We start from the raw sequence: 21595 nt of genomic DNA on the forward strand, positions 1-21595 counted from the left end.
CGACGTGCGATGTTCAGTGGTATAGGAGTAGGTTGGAAGAAAGCTAGGGGTGGCCAGACCAAAACATGGCACAAGTCCATGAAGTCACTGACAAGTGGTCTGATTCATGTCGGTAGGTGTAGACTACCTGGTTGGGGACCGCGAGATGATAGCAACCGATGGTTAGAGACCTTGAGTGACATGGCTCAAAATCATTTGCAATTCCGCAGGTGCATCCGCTCTTTGTGTTTTCTCAAATTCTTATCTTCTGAATTCTTTATGTCCCTTGTTTTTCTTTCCAAATTTCACTGGATTACACGCTTTGAATGTCATATCCAAACCCTAATCTTTCCGACTACTGCTTATACTTTTACTACCTCTACCACTACGGGAGTGAATCGACAATTGTATCTGTGTGCTAATGTGGTATGGCGACTCGAACTGATGTACGTACGTACGAAGTTCTACGTTGTTACTGACTTGCCTAATCTCTTTAGTTTTCTCGAATCCCCTTTATTCGTCTGATTGGTTGAATGAGATTAAACTTTATCTTGTCAAACAAAATCAAGGAAATAGTCTTTATGAATTTTCTACAACGTACCTAGTTACTTCTTAAATTAACATGGATAGAGGGGAGCTTAGGACAACTTATTGGCTAGTTCATGACGTTCGATTTACTGAATGTTAACAGTGATGTAGACAAATGAAAATTTGGAGTTTCGTCACCCAGTGTTAGTTGTTTACTAGAAGGATAAGTAGATTATGCTAATAAACTTTCAGTGTTGAGTAGCAGACACGAACAAATGTTTACATTATGGCTGTTGATATAATGTTATCATCATATTTGAATGGTATGTTTGTGCTTTTAAAATGATTGAGCCAACTGTGGTACAAATGGTAGTCAAATAGTTACTTACACAGTATTTAGTATATGGACTAACCATAAGCTCCTCACGTAAACTACATGAGCCAAACAGTATGGCTGCTTACTGAGAGTTGACAGTTTAAATTAATTTCATAAATTACTTTTGGTACAATTCATTGAATAAACAATAACGTAGAAACTGCGACATTACAATTAACTTCAAGTAGCTTTCAATCAGACGGGAATGTCGTGTCGAATGCTGATCTAAGGGTAGATCTTTTATTTTATTGTGTTTCAGCACATTTGTTATGTCCTGTAAATTCCATGCCTTTCCAAACTCCGAGTAAAAGTCAGGACGAACGAACACAAATAGTAAATTCTACTCATGGATGACGTGGATACACTACCGAAATATGGGATCGATGACGTACAGTTTGGAAATTTCGATAAGTTAACAATTATGGGATTCTTAACACAAATCGGCCCAAACATTTACAGTTGTTTATTATTTTTTGAACAGTAAAAGAATACAACAACAGTAACAGAGATGAAAGAAATCTCACAATTAAGATTCAATAAAACACAATTATACACCTGTTTGATAATTATTTGAGAATACACGTGGCAAATCTATTTAAAAAATACCTGAGAAAACACAACGCAAACATAATTAAGTGTTAAAATAACTGCTAATTTTATTTTACTTCCTTCCCCCAAAAAGCAGATTCACTAACATTCAGGAATGATAGGAAACACATTATTACTAGTTTGTATGGAAACTCGTCTGTGAATGCTTGCGGTATTTATAATGACAAGAATAAAGTATGATAAAACGATGAAATTCGAGACGAAAAAAAAAACATAAAGCGATTAAAAGAGTATGGAATCTATAAAGTCAATATACATGAAAATCAATGGTTCAAGGCATGTATGATCAAATAATAGTAACTTAAGAATGTCACTTACTTTTTAAATCCATCTTTCATAACGATAAATGAAAATCGAGTGAGCTGTTATGCAGTACACTCACTTCTTAATTAGAAGACAGACGTCTTAGTCTACGCAAAAATTGATGGAAGCTGACAAAAAAACCAAGCGAGATTTCCGAATCTACGCCGAAACTTCATCAGACACCAGGTCTGGTGATGTTTCAAAGATGGTAAGCGCATTCAACTATCTTACTCCCTACCATTAATTTAGGCATTAGTGGAGCAGTTTTAAGGAAGAACTTCGGATTGAGAGGCAGAGAAACGCATCTCACACATAATTGCCTGATTCCTCATCGTGATCAGAAGACTACATTTTGTCACTACCTTCATTTAGAAGAACCGTCATTTATTTGTTCTAGCCAACTACTACCTGAAAGATCATTGACGGTACAAAAGGCAAATTTAAGGAAATTAATGCTGAGGAAGTGGTGAATAAACGGATTTTAAGATCTCTGAAAACTTTCTACTCAGCTAAGCTTGATATTATCTACTCCAAACGGGCTACCATTCATAGATGTGTTAAGGGTAAACTTTCTCTTTGAGCCACATCGATGTGCATACATAGCTTTATTTGTTATTGAGGGACAGGTTACATTGATTTCACTAAGCAAACACTTTCTGAACGCATCTCAGAACAACACATAGCGTGGATTTTTCAAAAAGGAATCCAAAGCAATCAGAAACTCAGTACGGGAGCATATTTTCCAACTCCAGGCAACGTTGCCCCAGAAGAATCACTCTTCAAAAGAATCTACATGAATAAGGAGAGGTTGAGTAAAAAAAACTTCTGTACTGCTGAGGCGACGGCGATTTATTAATTCAAGTCTGAACACTGTGTCCAAAAGCGACACGTGCAACCTCTAATTTTGCCTTTGGCTTGACACTTTTCATAATGCCTTAGTTTCGTTCTCACTGTCATATTGTACTTTCGGAGCGTGACCAGTTGTCATCACCCTCTTACAAATATCCATCATTAGCCCCCAAATGGTATGGCCGAGGGTGGGGAGAGTCAGCTATCCCTCTCGAAATGCTCTCACATGGCCACATGTATACAGCCACTGCCAGAGAAGTTCTACTCAATGGCTTCTCTTGGTAGGGCTGTTGTTTACAAAATTGAGGACGAAAAGAAAATGTTCAGAGCTTTAATCAGGTTGGTGGACACGGAGGATTCACCTAGTGTAGTTGGAAACTCCTGATTCCAAACCAATGGTGTACGTGGGTTCCGGGACCCCGAGGGAACAAATGGCGTATGAACCGATTATTGGTAACCGGCTACCATGGGACTGCATCTCCTGACGTTGCTCCACTGCATTGTGGGTCAGACCTTTGGGTTGAAAGGCTCCGGGTGTGGCCTCCTAAGAAAACCACCTGCTTCGGTTTGGGCACCCGGGCAGTATCACAGCCCACATCCAAACCAAGTGACTTGTGTGGCGCACATGTATTCGGTGCCCCTTTGTACCAATATTTATGTATTCAAATAAATAAACATGATTATTAATCAATTGTTATGATGACCTAAACGCATTTTACGTCTTTTCCATGTCTGTCAAGCAGACAATTGTCGCTCATATTTTAGATCCGTAGATATTTCTTAGCCTCCGATTCTTCTCAAACTTCTAGATTACGCGATATTCTCCTTACATTTGAAGTCTTGGAAAAATTTCTGATGTGGCCACTTCTTTTTTTAGGCTCATATATTCATTGCACCACGAACACGAATGTATAGCTTTAGTAGATATTGTCGAAATGTTCTCTGTTGAGTTCTCTTTATTCGATGACAATGGGTTACCTTAACATTATTGGATGAGCAAGTAATGATACTATAACTCTATTGAGACGATAAGATTGTATTCTTGATGTGAATTTAGTTGAAACGAAAATTACAAAACTTTGGTACAACTTAGAAATTGATTAGAAAAAAATTCCTTAAGCTTACTGCTTGTGAGAGGTCTGGAAAATATTATGGATTAAAAATACTTCCCGACATTGTCCAGTAACTTGTTTTTACGTAAATGAAAGATTTTTTACAGGGTTATTTTTAAGTTATAACTTGTTCAAAACTACCTGTAATCTAATTACCAAGTTCACATTAATCACTGATATATCCAATATGCGGTTACTGATATATAGAGGACGTGACTTGGTCAGGAATCAGTTACGGAATAAATAGAACGATATGTACTGCTGTCACATGTATGACAATATATTTTTAAGATGAAATAAAAAAATACGAAAGGACGGGTAGAAATTAAAAATAGAAAAAGACAAAACCTAAGTGATACCTGAATAACAGATAATCCACGCAAAATACTTAAAATGAGTGTTCATCAAACGATTAAATCATCTGACCGAAATAGATATGTACGCGTTACAACCAAAAATAATTGCAGATTAAATATTATTAGGTGTGGCGAAAAAGACTAAAAAAATGACAAAATACCATTAGCGCACATCATATTTTTTGTAGGAAGGGGCCAGGTATCAGGAAAATTACCACCAGAACTGGTAACAAGGGTTGAATAACTACATTGGTTTTGGTTAGGTAACAAACCTGAACAGTCATTAAAAATAAATTTTGTAAATTCTTCAACAAGTAGATGATTAGTAGCTTCAAGATGATTGCGGTTATTAGTGGATAGTAAATTCTGATTAGATATTTGAGCACAAACTGCGTGATTTAATTCCATGTTAAAAATGGGCAAACCTAGACGTAAAGTAATGAAATAGATTGGTTTATGCTCTTTCATAATAGTGAGCAATTCATTTTCCACTAAAACAGCTTTCCTAGAACAATTGTATTCACTTTTTTGTTGATCGCGTTGTAAAATGGAGTCTGTGCTAGTTAATAGAATGTTTTGGTCTTCTGAAGCTAGTTTATTCAGATCTTGGTCGTGTTCACACTTGTTCATTGGAGCTAGTACTATGATATATCCAGAGACATAGGTTAAATCGATAACGTTCATAAGATGTATTATGAATTCTGGTACACAATTGGATGAATGTTGTAGGAATTCCTTGGAAATAGGTAAAGGTATGTACCTCTGGGATAAATTTTCTTCAAATTCATAACTTTCGATAGCCTTTTTCAAAGAAAAAGGTTTGAGCAAAGCAAAGTGAAAGTAACCAACTATAAAAGATCTAAGAGATGAAAAAATCATTAGCACTTTAACTGGAACCTAATCTGAAATATGGAGATATTATGTTAAAAAATTTTGGTGGCTACGATATGACTGTGATGGCAGGTATTAGATATCCTCCCAACTATAGGAATTTCAACCAAATCGACATGGGTTGAATGATAGTAATTCTATTTTTGACTTATGTCTTGAGATTATAGAAAAAATTGAAATTTATGGTAATAATCACCAGTACGTTGTGCAACCTTTCTCATCGGATATTTGAATAGCAAATCGCAAGCGGTGCCACGAAGTACTTCGGAGTCTGTACTGAATGAACGGACAATCAGTGTTTGATTTTTAGTATCAGTCAGAGAAATTATTTTTAAAAATACACTAAAAAACAGTAACATCTGTGATAAAGAGCCCTTCAAGGAGGTACCATAAAATCCTATTGTCTGGACAGACTGTAAGAACATGCAAGAATTCAACTTCAAGGAACATTAAAAGGCTTTTTTGATAATAACTCGCTGTTTTCAAGTGAGAATGATTTAATTTTTGGTATACATAACAATGGGACAACACATATGAGTATACTTCAGCTATTCGACTTTATTATATAACAGGTTGTTTTTGATCATAGAAATAGACCTGTTTTCCCATTGGGAAATGTAGAGGAATAATGCCAAATGTAATACGTCTGCTCTCGTATTATCCACAAATTATCACAAAGATCAGAAAACTCTAACTAGTTCGGAAGTCTTAATAACCCACTAGAACAACAGGGATCTATGATCATAATTCACAACAATAAGATATGATGGAAGACATTTATACAGCACAAGTGTCATAGTGAAAACATCCCTCAAGCATTATTTCCTTGTAGTGGGATCATGGAATCTTGCGATTGTGTTGTGGTCAAAGTAAGAACAAGGTAGTAAAGGTTGTGTAGTTTTGTAAATCAAGATGGCTAGAAATTACATTAGATATATTGATTAGCTGTTTACCTGGACGTCCGATAATAGATGTAGAGGAATTGAATTTTAAAAAAGCTAATACTCTTAAAAGTGACACATGGTACTAGTTTAGGGATTACTTGACTTTTAGTCTAAGTAAAGTGCTGTGTTTTCAAATTCTTATAGTGACGTAAATCAGTCGTTAGAAACTTTGAGTGTTATGACTTGTATTCCGTCATAATGGCTAAAATGCATTTATTCTTTATTTTTCTACAAATATTAAATACCGAATTCAGACAACAGACTTTTCTACATAGAAAGATTATTTAATGAAGAAATCATTAATTTAACATTAGAATTGATTCAACATGTTCTGATATAGGGTTAGTGTATTTCGGAATCAGAGTAAAAAACAGATATTATCGATAAAACTCACTTGGATAAGTACAGGTGATGATAGAAGCATATCGTTTGCTGTGGTTAAAAAATTAGTTGAGTCTACCACTACAGCATCATGACCCCATGCAGTAAGCCAGAAGCGTGAAATTCCTCGTAAAGGTAATGGAAGTCTAGATATTCTAGTACCACATGTTATCAAAAGAGTAGGCAATACATTAACACTGGGATTCTGTTTTCTTTGAATTGTATTGCTTGCGATACAAGAAATAAAAAAACCGAACCACGGAGAATTAGCTTCTGATATAGGTGGTCCTAAATGTGGTGGCCATTGGGAATCAGAAGCTTGCTGGTCTTCATATGTTGAGGGAATAAGGCTCACAACTACGTTATAGTTTTTGCGCAAAACTCGTATGCGTGTTTCAGCCTCTAAACTTAACAACGAACCACCTCTAATTAAATCCACATCACAAAAGTCCGTTGAGTCTAATGAAGCCTGACTACGCAAAAAGTGGATTGTTTTTCTTAAATTCAGAGCATACTCGCGATAAACTCCGGCTTCACCTTCTGAAACAGGAGCAAGATGGTTTAATTCAAATATGAAAGAATTCAATGAATCATCTGATAATTTCCCGACTTCAAACATTGTAACTGCATGAGGCTTTAAGTTGGGTGATAAATTGCCCATCATGAGATAAGCTGTGATGGTCGAATCAAATATCAGAACTAACTTTTTTTTCTGCTGAGGGTGGTCATCTACAGATGGAAAAGAATCTAAGTTTGCGTCGACAACTGAGTTTTCCGTGTGTAGCAGCGTATCAGACTCCTCAATGGATATTGGAATTTGAAAAGGCTGTGTTCGACTCTCCAGACGTCCAATCCGTTTTTGAGCGAACCCCAACCGACAAAATATAGAAGCAGCTTGTTTTACTGAATTCACATCTACCTGCAGACACTCGGCTAGTTCACTAACTGATGTATTCTCATCAGCAGTGACGAAAATCTTGTATAAAAGATTTTCTCTAATATCTCCACTGATACGATTCATTACGAAGCCCTCAAGTGTAGGGACACATATCTTGTCGTCACAAGACACTGGAATATCAATGTAAACCAAACCACGAAGGTAAAGTCCTTTGATGATATTTTGATCAAGATCTTTAACCAGAATTCCGGGACCGACTTCGTTGGATTCCTCCAAGTCATCTGCTTTTTCAGCATCTATAAGCTGGTCGATCGTTATGCGCTCGGAATCCGTAGATGCTTGTATGTCAGATAACATAACTGACCCAATACGAACTACATACCAGGGCTCAAATATGACTTTATCGATTGGCTGTGACGGCAGAATGTCACAAAGAAGTCCCTGAATTTCATTTTCGTCAGGACCTATTGACGACAGGAAACTCTTGTAAGTGTTAACAAGCTCAATATACTGATTTCTGCCAATTCCCAACAAACGTAAGCAATCTGCAGCAGTAAAATTTGGAAGACAGTCATATGACTTTTCAGTCGAAATCAGGTCAATTATCATGCGACGGTAGTAGACAAACTGCGTAATTTGCAAACCACGGACTATTTTGTCTTGTAAGTGGTAAGGATATAGGAGATAATGTTGTCTTCCATAATCAACAAGTTTCTCGTAGTATTTTTTTTCACGTTTTATGACCTTAAGTTGAGATTATCTAAACACTTTGCATACCAATTGTACTATATTTCCGGTGTAGCGCAACTGGTTTCGAAAACTGTGTAACAAAATTTGTTCCTCGTACTTCTTTGGGTCATCGTTCAACTGTAAACGCACCTCCGACGACAAGTCAAACCAAGACAGATTTTTCTCAATGCTTTTCCATAAATCCATCTGAAATTCATTTGTTTGTAAAATTTATGATATAAAACCTCCAAAAAGCTGCGTCCATCACTAGACTAAGCGAAATAATGCATTCAACATGTTCTGAAATCAAAAATCAATAAACAAAAGCTACAATTTTAGCAACCTAACTGACAGATAAAACCAGATAAAGAGTGAGGCATCAGATGGATAGAAAAAATTTATTATTATGATAATGACTTTAGTGACAACTCGTCGCTTCGTAGTTAAGACCTCCCAGATCTGAACCCTTTTCCGTCCACGTTGGTTTGGGCAGATGGGTAATGTCCCTATCCATCACACTTAAAAGTGTAGCTCACACACAAGTAACTGGTGGGTTAATTATAAAAAGAAATCATATTACTGTTGTCAGATTATTAACACAACACAGTGAAAAAACCGGTAGCATCTCTGAGCAATTCACTGAATTATATTCATCTTTTTCCGCCCTATTATATTTTCTTTACTAGTCGAAATAAAAGGTAACAAAGCGACCATAAGCTATAGAATCAGATGATTTCTACTAATGTCTACCCGCAATATTGCGAACCATATCACAATAAATAATAACCCATACATTTGATGAATAAGATCACTAAGCTAATATTTGAGTTAGGCATATTAACATCGATCCTGAAATCATGTGCAAGGAAACTTAATTAAACTGTTTCAGATCATAAAGAGCGATAAATATCTAAGTATATACTTATGGAAACACAATTAGTACAGGAGACAGAGGGGTGATATTGCACGGAAGCTGTCTGGGTATGTTAGAGATTAAAATACCAAAAACTGAAGCTAGTGACAAAGTTACCTAATGAGATTAGTCATTAATCTACACTTCGACAACGGGAGTGGAATGACGACACAACATAATGAAAAAACCACCTTTCAGTACTTGTATTTTACACACGGCTAGGATAAGAAAGTGAAACAACACATCCTATTTTTAAATAAACCAAGAAAGCTAACAGTTAGCCCAAGATTGAAAGGGAGGAAAGCAGAGACGAGTTGAATTCATCATAATTTACGTACAATGACCTGTAATTACAAATTACATTGTTTTAAATTCAACTATAGTAAAAACACCAAGCACAATATTCGTTTGTTGCTTATCCACAAACATGTTTGGGATGCGATACTTGTAGAGTTTAATGGACAGGGCTCGATGTCAGTCCCTTTTGAGCCAAGGGATCTCAAATTTAATATTATTTGTTCTTCACTTATTTGTTCTTATACAGTACTCACTACGTTTGATTCTTAGCATTACTGATGGTACTGTCGTTCCGACTCTTGTTTTTCCCTCACTTTACTAAAACGGAATGTGGTGAATTATATTGATTCATATTTTATTCTAGGTCATTCTTTGTTATATGATTGCAAACCTGTCCTTTATTGTTCATATACTACTTTAAATTATGAATACTTATTCCAGTTAGTCATTGTCGTTACTGACTGAAGTCAAATCAAGAAATATAACCAAAATGGGATTTCGACTAGCATCTATGTTAAATAGGAGTGATGAGCTAGTTATTGCACCTCAAACCCCTGATATCCTTTCATGAACTACTTAGTTCCTAATCTGATCTTTATTTGTCACATGATTATAGAAACCACATTAGTCAAGCTGATTCCTCTGTTACTCAAGTAGCTTTTCATTTTCTTGTGAAGTCGGTCAGTCAAAGGCAACCTAATGCCCTATACGTATCAACACCAGTTTAAGTTGCCCTACCCGGTAATACATCGAAATAAAATTGTCACGGCAAATCCCGGAGTAGTAAAGGTAGTAACAGAAAAAATTGGGCACCGAAGAGACGATTCGAGAAATATAAACCAGTGAAATAAAAGTTATGAATTAATAAACTTAGAATGTGGAAGATAAAAAGAAGATGCACCTGCGACATCGCAAACGATTTCGAGTTATGTCATCCAAAGTCCTTAACTACTGATAACGACAACCACGTGGACACTAACCAGCTAGTCTACACCTATTAACATTACTTAATCCAATTTTCAATGACTTAATGAACTGATGCCACGTTTTGGTTTTGCTAATTGCAGCTTTCTTCCAACTTACACAACAGACATCGCTCCATCGAAATAAACGATGGCTGGGCATACGCAACGCATGTCCCAACTACCTCAGATGGTAACTCTTGACTACATCATCAATTGATCTGGAATCTTTACCCAGCACCGTATCCCTAAATCCAGTATCGCTTACTTGGTGGTTGCAAGATATATGAGCGATGCTTATGAGACACCTGTGATAAAGCGCTAATAATCTACGAATATAATCTATTCTTAATGACCATATTTTACACCCATAAAGTAAAATAGAACTGCCGAACAGTAAAATCGTTTTGGGTTGACAGACAAATACCTCGCCTACGCCACAAGTGATCCAAGTCGGAAAAAGCCATCTAAGCTTTCCAAATCCATACCGGACTCCAGTACATCAGGACTGATGAAATCCCCACAATAAGTGGAGCGGTCGACACGCTCAACTACTTCACTCCCCATCATTAATTAAGACGCTGATGCAGGCCAATCTTCTAGCGACACTTAGCATTTTTTTGAACATATTATTTTAAGTTGGCAAGTGGCCCTTTGTTAGCTTTCTGTATACAAAGTGATGAATTAGACATTAAAATACCGATTTGTTTATTCACCTACAAATAACAATATTGATGGACATAAGGAGAAAATCACCAACTCACGATGAACTAGATTAATTTTCGATGTTTGACCTCTATGCCGATTATGATCACTAATGTTTCGGGCTATTAGAATTAACCCCTAGGACTCATAATATTTACCTGTATTAAAATCTATAATTTGACATTAAACTCTAGTGGAACCAGGAATTCCAAAGGTCACTGTTGACTACCTACTCAACGGAGCAATAGCTCAGCAGTTTTGATACACCTTGACTATAATTAGCGAACAACTACTAGGGATGCGTTCTGGACTATAGATAGATATGATTCCTGACATATTCCTCCAAGAAACTATTAGACCAAAAACAAACTAGATAACAATAGAATTGATCGAAGAATAACACCGAGTAATCTTTTCCGGTACCCAGAAAAACAAGGTAGTCGTCAAACTCTATCTTGAAAGATTCTGAAGAATGTACCATCACCTTAGCTTTAGGAATAAGTTTTTACAACCCACTAATTCGAACCAAGTAAACTTGCATGTGATTTTGGGAGACCATAACTTGTGGACGACCTATGAGCAGCTTTAAAAAAACTTGAGCCACTTACTATTGTCGAAATAGCGTTATGAACTAGTTTGAGGAGTCGAGATAAGAAGTTGGGGATTCGACTGCCTATAGCACCATATATATTACCAAATCGCTATTTAGTTAACCAGGAGTATTTTGCACCAAGATCCAACTATCTATCGTAAGCCTGATTATTTTGTCTTCCAATCACAGTCCTGAAAAGTTATGAGTAATGTGTGATATATTTATTTCACGACACGATCTTCCTAAAAGGCACTGGCCTTTCGTTGCTACAGGTAGTTTTCCTGATGTATACTCAATTAAGGGAGATGTATAACATGATGCCGGTTATTTTTGGCCGGTATATAATCCTTGGGAACGTAGAAAATGGAAACTTAACAGAACTCTACTAAGCACGTAGAGCATATGTTACTTGGGCGAGACTCTAATTTAGGGACGACCTTTGAACGAATCTTAGATGACCTTGACAATTATTAGCCAATCAGAAGACATTTAGTATAAAGTGAAAATATATTATAAGTCATGAATTACAGTGGATATTCTTCTTTTACATGATTTAAAAACTTGTTAAGGTTTGATAAAGGTACAGAATTCATAATGCACATGGTATAGAAGCTCGTCCATAGGGTTAGGGTGCTAACATGAGATCGATTTACAACGGATTTTAGAGGTTAGGGTTAGGGTTGTAGCCTCTCAATAAACACCTCTTCTTTAAAATCCGATGTAAACCGATCTCATGTTAGCAGCCTGACCCCCACCCTAACCTAACCCTATGGACGAGTTTCTATACCATATGCATTATGAATTCAGAACCTCTGAACCTTCTGATTGGCTCGTCCCTAAATTAGAGTCTCGCCGTTACTTGAAATCAAGTTAAGAGCCAATATGTACACTACAAAACGGAGGAAGGTTATGGGATGTTGTTTTGCAGTCATCTTATGATTTTGCTGCAGTGACAGACTATATAAATATGAGAACACGTAGGACCCTCCCAACCCACCGTATATCCAGCCAAGGCACAGCAACTTGACCGCCCTGCACTAGGCCGCTCAAGGTCGTTCAAATGGTTCAAATGGTTGTGGACGAAATAGAAGCTTTCGCTTAACAGGCTCCCATGTCTAGTAGCAAGGGTTCAACAATAACCCCGTGCAGGAACCTAGGTACATTAACTATGATATATTAGAAAAAAAGAAATTGGTCATATTAAGTCATATTAAGATGTTATCCTTAGTCCTTAAGAATAAGGCAAGTTTCCTCTTAAAGGACTCCTAGGAAGAAGCTTGGAATAGTACAGTCGGCAGAGAATTCTAGCATTTGACTTCTCTAAAAAAGTAGAAGTTGTGTCTCCAGTTTCTAGGTATTACCCCTTATGTTTGTATTGGGACTGTAGGGCCAGTGAAATTTCACTGAGCCCTAGCCAAATCATCCGGCAGTTGGGTCGTTGAATACCGAACAAATCATCGGTCCTCGTCAAGGTCAAGGACGACCAAAGCGCATCAGTTATTCGAACGCCGTGGGTTGGCACATGCGGCGGTGGTCTTACGTTCGCTTATATCTACGTTAATTATTATATTTCTGTAATAACGTCCTCTGTGTTGTACAGCATTCAAAGCACTCATGGCACCTTGCTACGTCAATGGGGTAGTCCATATAAGGTGCTGACCACGATATGCGACTTCGACGTTAGCTAGTTTAACACACCATTCACGTCTAACCCGAGGAGGCCTCCAATCATTTCGACACAGATCACCCACGTTGGTGATCTACAGGACTAAGCTTAAGTAGGTGTTTAAGGGGATGTCCAGAAGTATTAAGGATACTGTAAGCCATCAGAAGGTCACCTCTAAGACGCCTATACTCTAATAAGCAAAGGTTAAGTGATTGGAGGAGCTCTTCATAAGGTTTGAATTTGAGTCCCCAAACTGATTTCGTGGCTCGCTATTGGATGCGCTCTAGAATGTCCTTATCCTTTTGGAGTGAGGGAGGACATACTATGTTCCCGTACTCTAAATGTGAACGAATGAAACTAATGAAGATTATGTGGAAGGTTCTTTTGTCAAACTGACCAAAAATGCGCTTCAATGTTACTAGTGCAAAGTCTGCTCGAAAGGCATTTTTACCACAGTTGGTGTAAGACTTCAAATCGTAGGGCACCAGCACTCCTAAATCTTCTTCGACTCGGGATACTACAAGAGAGGAGTTTCCTAAGTCCTAACTGTAGTTTGCAACATGTCTCAAATGGACTACTTTACACTTTGAAGTGTTCAAGGTAAGTCCGTTGTCGTCTGCCCAACTTTAAAGTCGAGTCAGATCCTCCTGAAGTGCCAGTATGTCTTATTCGTTGAGTATCTCTCTCCAAAGTTTCACATCATCAGCAAGAAGTAAGAAGGCAGACGATACCTGTTGTGGAAGATCGTTTATATAAACCAAGAGGAGTAGAGGTCTCAGTACCGAACCCTGTGGGGCCCCACTAGGACATCTCATAACCTGAGGGAAAGTAAAGTTAACCCTTACCTTAAAATGTCGATTTTCCAGATAATTAATGAGCCAATCAATTAGAGGTAGTCTGATACCTAATCGTTTGAGCTTATTGATAAGACATATATGGTTAACCCTACTAATAGCTCTTGAGAAATCAAGGTAAATGATATCAACCTTCCTCTTGCGATTAAGGATGGTTGTCCATCTGTCCACCGCAGTCAGCAGGTTGGCCATACAAGAGTAACTCTTCCTGAAACCACGCTGTTGGGGTGAGAAGAAATTTAAGGACAGTAAATAGTCATGTATACCATCGTATATCAGGGACTCCATGATTTTTGAATGTACAAAGAGAAGAGTCACCGGTCGGTAACTTGAAGGTTCTCTGCGTTGACCTCCTTTGAAAATTGGTGTGATGTGAGCCAGCCTCCAATTTTCCGATAGTTTGCCTTGGATTAGCGAGTGTGAGATCATAACGGTAAGCGGTGTTGCCAGGATTGAGGCTACTTCCCTCAGTATTGCAGAATGGACCATATCTGGGCCAGGAGAAGTGTCATTTTAAGTACTGCAGTTTCCGGAACACCGGATTAGCGCTCAGGTTCACTACGGAAAGTCCTGTGCAGTTGCAGATGAAGCTGTCCTCAGTATAGTTGATGTGGGTTGGTTGAAATGTCCGAGAGTATTGTTCAGCCAAAAGGTTAGCGGCGTCACCGTCGTTATTGATCGCACCATTAGGACCTAGCAGTTGGGGAACTCCAGCTTTGGCTTGGAGAAGAGAGGCTGTATAACGGAACAAGCCTTTCGGATTAGAGACAAATGTATCCATAAGCTTTATCTGGTACTGAAGCCTGTCTTCTCTTATAGCCTTCGTGCATATGTTCCTTATATGTTTGTATTGCCTGTACGCGCCGTTGTTGTCAGCTTGTCTGTATTCTGCCCAACAGTGCATTTTGCTGCTTAGCAGGCAAAGAGTGTGGTTCCTGATGACTGGAGGTTGCTTGTAGCTTTTGGGGACCGTTTGAGTAACTGACTGCTTTGTAGCACATAAGAGTGTGTGCATTAAGAAGTCCCAACGAGTATCCACATAGAGTTGATGGTGAATACTCCAATCCACCTGTTTTAGATAGTCATGTTGAGCTGACACATTCAACCGTTTGAAATTCCAGCGCAAGTTGTTGGTGGGATATCTTAGCTCAGCTTTGCTGGCAAAATTGAAGGCTATAACGGCGTGATTACTTTTCCCCAGGGGAGCCAGGATTGAGGGGTTGTCAACCCCGAATCCTCAATGGGGTTGAAGAACCGAACTTCAGTTGAGTTTCCACCCCCAATATACGTATGTCCCGCGAAATTGAATCTAGGGAGATTGAAGTCCCCTAGAATGAGGATATGAGTGAAACCGAGACGCCTAGAGCGGGATGGTCCTTCCAGTATAGACTATCATACTCGATGTCAGCAATGACCCCGACCAGGCACCTCGAAGTAGTAGACAATCATACAGAGCACCATACAAATTCGTCACGATTGTTAAACTCATGGTTGTGAACTTGATGTACCTCCGAATAAGATAGTATATATATGGCTACTGCTAACTGGTCCGTAAACTGAGAAGATATCCAAGTTTCAGACATTCCTATCAGATGAGTCTTGTTAACATTGCTAAGTTCACGTAGCTCATCCATTTTATTTGGTAGACTCGCAGCGTTCATGTATAAGCAATTTATACTTTCAATTTGAAACGTATGAGTTTCTTCCTGTTTGTCTGTATGAGCCTTACGTGAATGGTCACGTAGCTTACCTATATAAGGTTTGCCGAGTTCGTAGGCCCTGCTCTTTACACATGTTTTAATGATCAAGACTGTCCGCAAATGGAATGGTCAGCTCCAACTTGCCTTTGTGCTTGATCCTGGCGTCATGTGACCTATCCGGATGCATATGGATCCCGGGTGGAAACCGTCGGCTATTGGCATGAAATGCCTCCAGATCTGCAGCCGGCATATGGGAGGATGGGAAAGTAATTTTCATTAGCAGGGGTCTGGAATCTCCGTCCTTCTTGGCTAGTCTTGTCACATGATGAGTCAGTATGTTTTTGGGCCTCAAGGATTAGTTGATGAACTTCCATTCCCTAATACCAGAGTTTGTTTGACCAGGGTCCGTGTTTCCCGGTACACCTTGCACAGTAATATTTCTTCCGCGGAAAAACTTCTCGCGAGATTCTTTAGGGATATTCCGGATGAGATTGCACTCAGAATACGGTATGTCGAGATGTATTCTTACATTCCCATCGGATTTCAGTAACGGACTAGCTAGCAGGACATCCTCTGAGTTGGTAGCATTCTTAAGTGTTACGCGAAGTAGCCTCGGGTTATTTTGATGCTTAGATTCCTTTCCTCGAGTGAGCGATGGACTTTAGTTGAACAGCATCGAAAGGTCCAGTGTGCTACTTGGCTACTTCAAGTAAAAGATTAAGGACGGAAAAGTATCCATTTCAACTGCAAAGTAGGAAAGTAAGGCAGACTGAACTTAGAGTTTAATTTGGTCTGCACATGTAGGGAGCCTGTGATGTGGGACGCAGATGTGTTCGATCGTGCTAGGTCAGCCCAAGCGAAGGGTTGATTAAGAAGTCTTACGAATGTACGTAATTCATCTGCCATGCGTATTTCAGAAGGAAAACTCTTCCGTATTATTATATGCTCGATAAAGAACTTTTCCCCGGATTTTTATCTGTATTTCTCAACTTTGACCGTAGATACTTCCTCTCGAAGGTCGTATTTATATGAGTCTTTTGCAAGAACTTTATTACATGTGGAGTAAGTAGGGTTTTAGAGGAGTTTGAAGTAGAGAATCAAATCGGACCTAAGCCTTCTTTTCAAAAGGGGCTCTAGTCCTGAGTTATGGCATCGGAAACTTTAGTCAACAAGCGAGTCGGTCTCAAGTACTTTGCGGATGAGTTCTCGTTGTATTCCTTCCACCCTAAGTATATCGGGTAGGTGTAGGTTGGAAAATAAGAACGAACAGTATTCAGCGATAGGCCTTACATATACCTCGTAAAGAATGACTTGAAACTCATTTTGAAAGAAGTTACAAAGAATAAAACCAAGCAATTTTCCGCATTTAAGATGCTTTGATTGAGATATGTTCAGAGAAGTTAAGATGGTGTGAGCAATGTACCCCTGAGTCAGTTACTGGAGTGAAATTGGGCAGTGTGTTCTTGTTAAATGCTAGTTTTATTTTCAGGGACATGTCTCTGTGTTCCTCTGTGTTCTCCTCTGTGTTGAACTCCAGCCTCCAACGCTTGCACCAGTTGTCTACCCTGTTGGGTTCATGTTGGATCGTTCGCACAGTACTACGTACATCGCAAGTGTTAGTTTTATAGATAGCTTCTAAGGAAATGACATAATTTTGAGCTTTAGATGCAGTAGTGAGCGCGGTACGTCGACCCCGAATCAGCTTTGATAAAAAGAGTCAAATGGTTAATGCCTGTGATGTCAAAGTCAGTCCCGTTCATACACCAAAAGAGAGGTTAGATGATTTGTATGGTTACGTATTTTCAAACATGTTTCTTCGAAGATAAATAAAGTTTTATACACTTGGATAACAGCATTTTCCTGACGCATATTCTCAAGTTATGACCATCAAAAACTCAAGCTGTAACTATGCAGTTTGGTCAAAGTCGACTAAATTAAGACTAAATCTAGTGATGTATGTTAGTGACAGTAAAATATGATTGGTCGCTGAATGTGAACAAAGTTATTTAGCCTACTGACTTAAATATATGACTTCTTCACATTTCATTTATTTCTACTCAGAACTCACTGAGTGTAAGTGCTTGTAACTGTGTTGGATAATGTGTTATCTAGCGCTATTCTGGTTTGAGGTTCCTAGATCTGATATAACGTGACTGGTCTCATCATCGTGTAACGTACTGTCAAAGTACACCTGAGCGAGAAAAAATATATTTAACCATCCGTTATTTTACTTAGATAGTATTAAGAAAACCTGGTAGTCTCATTGCCAAATCAAATGAACACATCCTTATTTACGATAAATTGATCACTTTTAGTGTTATCCCGAGTACAGACTGGGCTGAATCAGAACACATATAGTGACTCCACAAAAGACGATTGTAAGATAATATCAGATTTTTCACGGAATGCCAAAATTCGCTTGGAACTAATGAATAAAGACAGATAAAGCAGCTATGAACACCGTGCTACTTACCGTACATTACTAAGACTTTCCCACGAGCTTGAGTGATTACAAGTCAACACAACTAATTGGTGTTTGTCGAGATTGTCCGCTTTGCCTGCTCAACTATGACTTTTGACTTAAGCTGAACATTCCCGTAATACCGTACTCACCACTATATCGGAGTTCTTATTAAGGCTGGAAAACAGAGCTGAAGCGAGAAACTGGTTATCATGTTGTTAGGTCAAGTCAGTTTCAGAATCTAATGGGCACGAACTGTATGATCCAGGTTTTTGGGCTTCATATAGGAAGTTAATATTAAATTTTTGTTGATTAGATATTGTACAGGCGTAGCGTTGTTTACTTTTATCACCATTCTGAATGTAACTTAATTCGCTTTGATGAGGCAGCGTCTTCCCATATATGTTGCAAGTTTTATTCTTGAGGATGTTATGTGTACGTCTTATGTAGTGATGCGAAATGCTTTTGAAATGATATTACAATAGGCTTATGGAATAAGTGATGCTAATCACAATCACTATATCTCCGCACATTAATCTAGCTAATTTGGTTATTTATTCTCTGAAGAAGTGGCTTGCACTAAGCCACGAAACGTCAGAAAATCCAACTTTTTTACTCATTGGGATATTACAAATATATTATTTATTTATCTTGGCATGTTAGTTGATATGCTGTTTGATACTGCAGTGTACAGATGTGTATGTAGTTCAATCGCCTTGGTAAGATTTTGTACGGCCACGTTTACACTGCCGACCTCATAGGAAGGCATCAGGGCAGGTTTTGAGTCACCTATATGGATTTTATTTGTTTGGACGGTTCTAGTGCTCAACAGTAGTACAAGAATGAGTTAGGTTTCACTGTATTCTTAGTGAAATCTAAAAAAACAGGTTACACATCTCATGAAAGCGCATTCACAGTTATTCCGCAGAATTTTTACAATGTTAACAAAGTTGGTTTTCCTCTTATCTATGTTATCTCAGCAGTTAAAACAGGCTTCTATCAACTTAGCTGGTGAGGACATGTCACCAAACGCGTTAAATTGAGCAGTGCTTCTTTGAACATGTCTTCGCACAAAAACCGAGATCAATAAATATCAATAAGTCCTAGGTCTTAAGTTTCATAGTTAGAGGGCTTCAACAAAAGCATTACTACTGTTGATAAGTTGGGTGCTAGTTAGCTTATCAGCAAAGTTTCCGCTAAACAGATTTCCCCAAGCAGCACGTTGAATAAGCTCAGAAGTTTATCCAGTCACTCTTAAAAAGATTCTCCATAGCATGTTTGATGTCTATATGTTTTGGCTTTTGTGTCACGACTGTAAGTGAAAATAATGTCATTTCTGCCTACGAAACGTTGCTTACTATCCAATGCATGCATGAAGTGAAAACTGTAGACTGGAAAATGAGTGTGTACAAACTGACCACAACGGCGCGTACAGGCAATACAAACATATAAGGAACATATGCACGAAGGCTATAAGAGAAGACAGGCTTCAGTACCAGATAAAGCTTATGGATACATTTGTCTCTAATCCGAAAGGCTTGTTCCGTTATACAGCCTCTCTTCTCCAAGCCAAAGCTGGAGTTCCCCAACTGCTAGGTCCTAATGGTGCGATCAATAACGACGGTGACGCCGCTAACCTTTTGGCTGAACAATACTCTCGGACATTTCAACCAACCCACATCAACTATACTGAGGACAGCTTCATCTGCAACTGCACAGGACTTTCCGTAGTGAACCTGAGCGCTAATCCGGTGTTCCGGAAACTGCAGTACTTAAAATGACACTTCTCCTGGCCCAGATATGGTCCATTCTGCAATACTGAGGGAAGTAGCCTCAATCCTGGCAACACCGCTTACCGTTATGATCTCACACTCGCTAATCCAAGGCAAACTATCGGAAAATTGGAGGCTGGCTCACATCACACCAATTTTCAAAGGAGGTCAACGCAGAGAACCTTCAAGTTACCGACCGGTGACTCTTCTCTTTGTACATTCAAAAATCATGGAGTCCCTGATATACGATGGTATACATGACTATTTACTGTCCTTAAATTTCTTCTCACCCCAACAGCGTGGTTTCAGGAAGAGTTACTCTTGTATGGCCAACCTGCTGACTGCGGTGGACAGATGGACAACCATCCTTAATCGCAAGAGGAAGGTTGATATCATTTACCTTGATTTCTCAAGAGCTATTAGTAGGGTTAACCATATATGTCTTATCAATAAGCTCAAACGATTAGGTATCAGACTACCTCTAATTGATTGGCTCATTAATTATCTGGAAAATCGACATTTTAAGGTAAGGGTTAACTTTACTTTCCCTCAGGTTATGAGATGTCCTAGTGGGGCCCCACAGGGTTCGGTACTGAGACCTCTACTCCTCTTGGTTTATATAAACGATCTTCCACAACAGGTATCGTCTGCCTTCTTACTTCTTGCTGATGATGTGAAACTTTGGAGAGAGATACTCAACGAATAAGACATACTGGCACTTCAGGAGGATCTGACTCGACTTTAAAGTTGGGCAGACGACAACGGACTTACCTTGAACACTTCAAAGTGTAAAGTAGTCCATTTGAGACATGTTGCAAACTACAGTTAGGACTTAGGAAACTCCTCTCTTGTAGTATCCCGAGTCGAAGAAGATTTAGGAGTGCTGGTGCCCTACGATTTGAAGTCTTACACCAACTGTGGTAAAAATGCCTTTCGAGCAGACTTTGCACTAGTAACATTGAAGCGCATTTTTGGTCAGTTTGACAAAAGAACCTTCCACATAATCTTCATTAGTTTCATTCGTTCACATTTAGAGTACGGGAACATAGTATGTCCTCCCTCACTCCAAAAGGATAAGGACATTCTAGAGCGCATCCAATAGCGAGCCACGAAATCAGTTTGGGGACTCAAATTCAAACCTTATGAAGAGCTCCTCCAATCACTTAACCTTTGCTTATTAGAGTATAGGCGTCTTAGAGGTGACCTTCTGATGGCTTACAGTATCCTTAATACTTCTGGACATCCCCTTAAACACCTACTTAAGCTTAGTCCTGTAGATCACCAACGTGGGTGATCTGTGTCGAAATGATTGGAGGCCTCCTCGGGTTAGACGTGAATGGTGTGTTAAACTAGCTAACGTCGAAGTCGCATATCGTGGTCAGCACCTTATATGGACTACCCCATTGACGTAGCAAGGTGCCATGAGTGCTTTGAATGCTGTACAACACAGAGGACGTTATTACAGAAATATAATAATTAACGTAGATATAAGCGAACGTAAGACCACCGCCGCATGTGCCAACCCACGGCGTTCGAATAACTGATGCGCTTTGGTCGTCCTTGACCTTGACGAGGACCGATGATTTGTTCGGTATTCAACGACCCAACTGCCGGATGATTTGGCTAGGGCTCAGTGAAATTTCACTGGCCCTACAGTCCCAATACAAACATAAGGGGTAATACCTAGAAACTGGAGACACAACTTCTACCTTTTTAGA

The 21595-nt window shown here is 38.8% G+C and overlaps 1 protein-coding gene across 3 annotated transcripts; it reads right to left on the bottom strand.

Annotated features, from left to right (window-relative positions):
* Positions 1-40: 40 nt before the first annotated feature.
* On the bottom strand, positions 41-12480 carry MS3_00006633 (uncharacterized protein; the record flags this gene model as incomplete). 3 transcript variants are annotated; one of them, XM_051214805.1, is made up of 4 exons in its annotated part: positions 4015-4971; positions 6342-8162; positions 8201-8255; positions 12422-12480. In XM_051214805.1, the coding sequence occupies 2 exons, from the start codon at positions 7833-7835 to the stop codon at positions 4897-4899; spliced, it is 1569 nt and encodes a 522-aa protein (XP_051067994.1). The 3 variants fall into 3 exon arrangements, with proteins under 3 accessions (XP_051067993.1, XP_051067994.1, XP_012801569.3); XM_012946115.3 differs by lacking the exons at positions 8201-8255; positions 12422-12480 and having other exon boundaries at positions 4254-4913; positions 6342-7970; positions 8004-8162; XM_051214804.1 differs by having other exon boundaries at positions 41-7970; positions 8004-12480.
* Positions 12481-21595: the final 9115 nt, after the last annotated feature.

The sequence above is a fragment of the Schistosoma haematobium genome, chromosome 2, assembly GCF_000699445.3.
Source record: "Schistosoma haematobium chromosome 2, whole genome shotgun sequence".
NCBI lineage: Eukaryota > Metazoa > Platyhelminthes > Trematoda > Strigeidida > Schistosomatidae > Schistosoma > Schistosoma haematobium.